General features: G+C 34.6%; 1 protein-coding gene across 2 annotated transcripts in view; it reads left to right on the top strand.

The window, feature by feature from the left end:
- Window positions 1–276: 276 nt before the first annotated feature.
- LOC107458057 (protein NETWORKED 4A) overlaps window positions 277–3,189 on the top strand; it is a gene marked incomplete in the record, with an annotated part of 4,118 nt that continues 1,205 nt past the window's right edge. The window contains 4 exon segments of one of the 2 annotated variants that reach the window (XM_016076257.3): window positions 277–369; window positions 1,559–1,636; window positions 1,787–1,898; window positions 2,374–3,189. In XM_016076257.3, coding sequence (XP_015931743.1) covers window positions 1,625–1,636; window positions 1,787–1,898; window positions 2,374–3,189 — 940 coding nt within the window. 2 annotated transcript variants of the gene reach the window in all.

Below are 3,189 nucleotides of genomic sequence, written 5' to 3' on the forward strand. Positions count from 1 at the left end.
TGGATATGTCTACATTTAAAAAAAATAAAAAATTTAAATATATTTTTAAATTTTTAAAAGATTAAATATTTACAAACTAAAAGATTAATGATTTATTTATTTATTTTTTTAAATTATAAATTCAAAAGACTATTTTAAAAACTTAATAGACCTAATGAGGAGAAACAGAGAAGAGGAGAGGAGAGGAGAGGGCGAATATTCGAATGAGGAACATGTGGTAACATAACATAGTGGCCATTAAATAGGAACACAACTTCCCTCGTCACTTGGCTTTTTTATTCTAATTCCACTTTTTCCACTCTCAGATCCATTCCTTTTTTTCAGAGCAACACCACACTCTCAGCTTCAGATATCTCTGCGCCATCCAAAGTAAGCTCCCCTCACTCTCTCTCTCTCTCTCTTATTTCAGTTTCTGGTTCTATCTTCTCTATATGAATTTACTTCTGTATGCTATAATTGACCTTATTATTATTATTATTATTATTATTATTATTATTATTATTAAGAAAGTTGTATTGGTATTTGGTAATATCTATGAATTGATATTTAATCGGAGATTATAGGATTGCGTTGCTGTTACTACAATTAACAACAAAAAACAGAAATTACCCGGAAAATGGTTCACAGCCACTGTGAGGCGGTTACGCTTTGATGATGAGTTCGCCCTTCACCGCAACACTCTAATAATGTTTCTGACAAAAATTTAAAACTATGTTTCTTTTCGACTAGATATTTTTTTTTTGTCCTTGTATATATTCGTCATCATCCACCGCAAATTTTGTTTTCTCTTTCATGCTCTTTTATTTTCCTACCTAACAATTTACGACACGCTTTTGTATTCTTCTTCGCCAAATTCCAAATCACTGAACCATCCTCCATCCCAAATTAAATTAAATATTAATATATTTTTTTATCGTTCTTTTTAAGAAAGAAAATAAAATAGTTTCTTACTTTTTTCAATTCCCATTTCTGTGCAACTACCATTCCACGTTTGCGAGGTAATTAATTGCACAGCACGACGCGGTGGGGATTGCGGGACTCACGGCACTGCCAGCTGTCCATTTTTCTCAGATTTGAAAGATAACCTATGGTCAACAATTTGACCCTCTTTCTATTTATTTATTTATTTATTTCCGAATATTTATATTTTATTATTTTTAATTTGATTTTTAAATTTCTCCCCGCGCGTCTTGGGTTTCTTATTCTAGTTTTTTTATTTCTTCTTCTTCCCACCTTTATTTTTTGGTTCTTCTTCTTCCCTCCTTGTTTTATACTTTTATTGCTTGTCTCGTTCTTTCTGATTTGAGCCGGATATGGTGTGGTATAGGCCCAATGAGGCCCAATTAATGGGCCCACATGGTGTCTGTCAGAGGGTGTTCATGAATCTTGCTTCGTCCAAACCTTGCTGTAATGCTGTCCCAGTATCATGATAACATTTGGTTGTCACATTAATTTTTTTTTTAAAAAAATTAATAAGTCTCGTGTTTAAATCATCATTTGATGTCGGCTTCTGCCAATTCAACACTAACTAATCATTATTATAACCTTTTAATTGCAGATTTTTATTAGTAGTTTACTATATCAGTGTGAGAGACTCATCACCAGCTAGCACTTGCTCTGGCAAATGGCTTCAGGGGTAAGTGATGGAAATGAAAATTTATTATTTTATTTGCTTTGACTTATACAGGTTAATGTGTATCTATCTGTGCATGAATATTTCAGATAAATTAAAGGGCTCATGTCATTTCCCACATTAAAATTTGATCTAATTTGGTTAATTCTTTAGGCTCATACTAACAAGCAAATGAAGAGGTTGGAATCAAGGAAGTCACATTCATGGTGGTGGGATAGCCACATCAGTCCCAAGAATTCAAAGTGGCTTTTTGAAAATCTTGAAGGTACCTAGCTGAAATTGCAATGCAATTATTTTATAGTTTATACTGAATTGCTTTGCCTTCTTCTCCTATTTGATATCAACAAAGATGTAACTTCTGATTTTCTTGGCATGCATGCCTAAAGAAACTCTAATATGTCAAAATATAGGAATGCTGAGACTTTTTAACTAGCACAAAAATATCCAGAATCTTTTTTACTTTTATTTTTTTCTGGTAATGCAATAGCTTTCTTTTTAGTTTCTTAGATCTTTCTAGATGATTTCTACTTGCTTTTGTCTTCCTTACTAGAAATTGTGTTCTCCTAATTAAGCTAGAATGCTAAATGCATGCAAAAAATTCTGTTTTGTTCCTTTAACAGGTGTTGGAATTTATCCCTTTTTGATCTTTAGTAATTTGAATCTCACTGTTATTATATGTTATAATCATATTTAAATTGCAATGTTCTTCAAGAAATTGACAAAACATTCTTTATCCTCAGAGATGGATAGGAATGTGAAGCAAATGTTGAAGCTGATTGAACAAGATGCAGATTCCTTTGCCAAAAAGGCTGAGATGTACTATCAGAAGAGACCAGAGTTGGTTGCTCTGGTTGAGGAGTTCTACCGTGGTTATCGGGCTCTGGCCGAACGTTATGACCATGTCACAGTAGAATTGCGGAAGAATATACCCTCTGATCTCCAATCTCAAGGATCAGGTATTTCAGACTCCGGCTCTGAGCCATCCTCTACCTGGCCCTCTCCAATGATGAAGGGGAGCCGCCGAAAGTCTAAAAACCGTGCAGCAGGGTTTGAATACTTTCTTGGCTCTGGTGGAAATGGTTCTGATGCATACCAGAAAGATGTAGATGACTCATCTACACTGACAGATTCTGAGGAGGAATCCGATGATTCATCAGTTAACAATTATTCAAGTTTCAATGGCAGCGATCCAGGGATGAATAGAAGAATATTGGAATTGGAAAGCGAGCTTCGTGGGGTAAGAGAAAAGTTGTGGATGCAAGAGGAGGAACATATAGAGGGTTCATCTAGAGGGCTAAGAAATGAGAACATTGAAGATGCTTATTCCAAAATTAATGCATATGAACAAGAGCTGCTGACTGTGAATGAAAAGTTAAGACTTTCAGAAGAAGAAATCACTAAACTGAAGATTGAGCTTAGAAAATACATACCTTTGGATTCTGAAAATTTGGAGGCTGGTGTAGAATTGTCATCGACTGAAGAATACATCAAGACAGGAAGGGAAACCATTAAGGAAGAAGAGGTTCAAGGAAGTTTCCAGGGTCTGAATAAGGAGT

This window comes from Arachis duranensis, chromosome 7 (assembly GCF_000817695.3).
Source record: "Arachis duranensis cultivar V14167 chromosome 7, aradu.V14167.gnm2.J7QH, whole genome shotgun sequence".
NCBI classification, from domain to species: Eukaryota; Viridiplantae; Streptophyta; class Magnoliopsida; order Fabales; family Fabaceae; genus Arachis; species Arachis duranensis.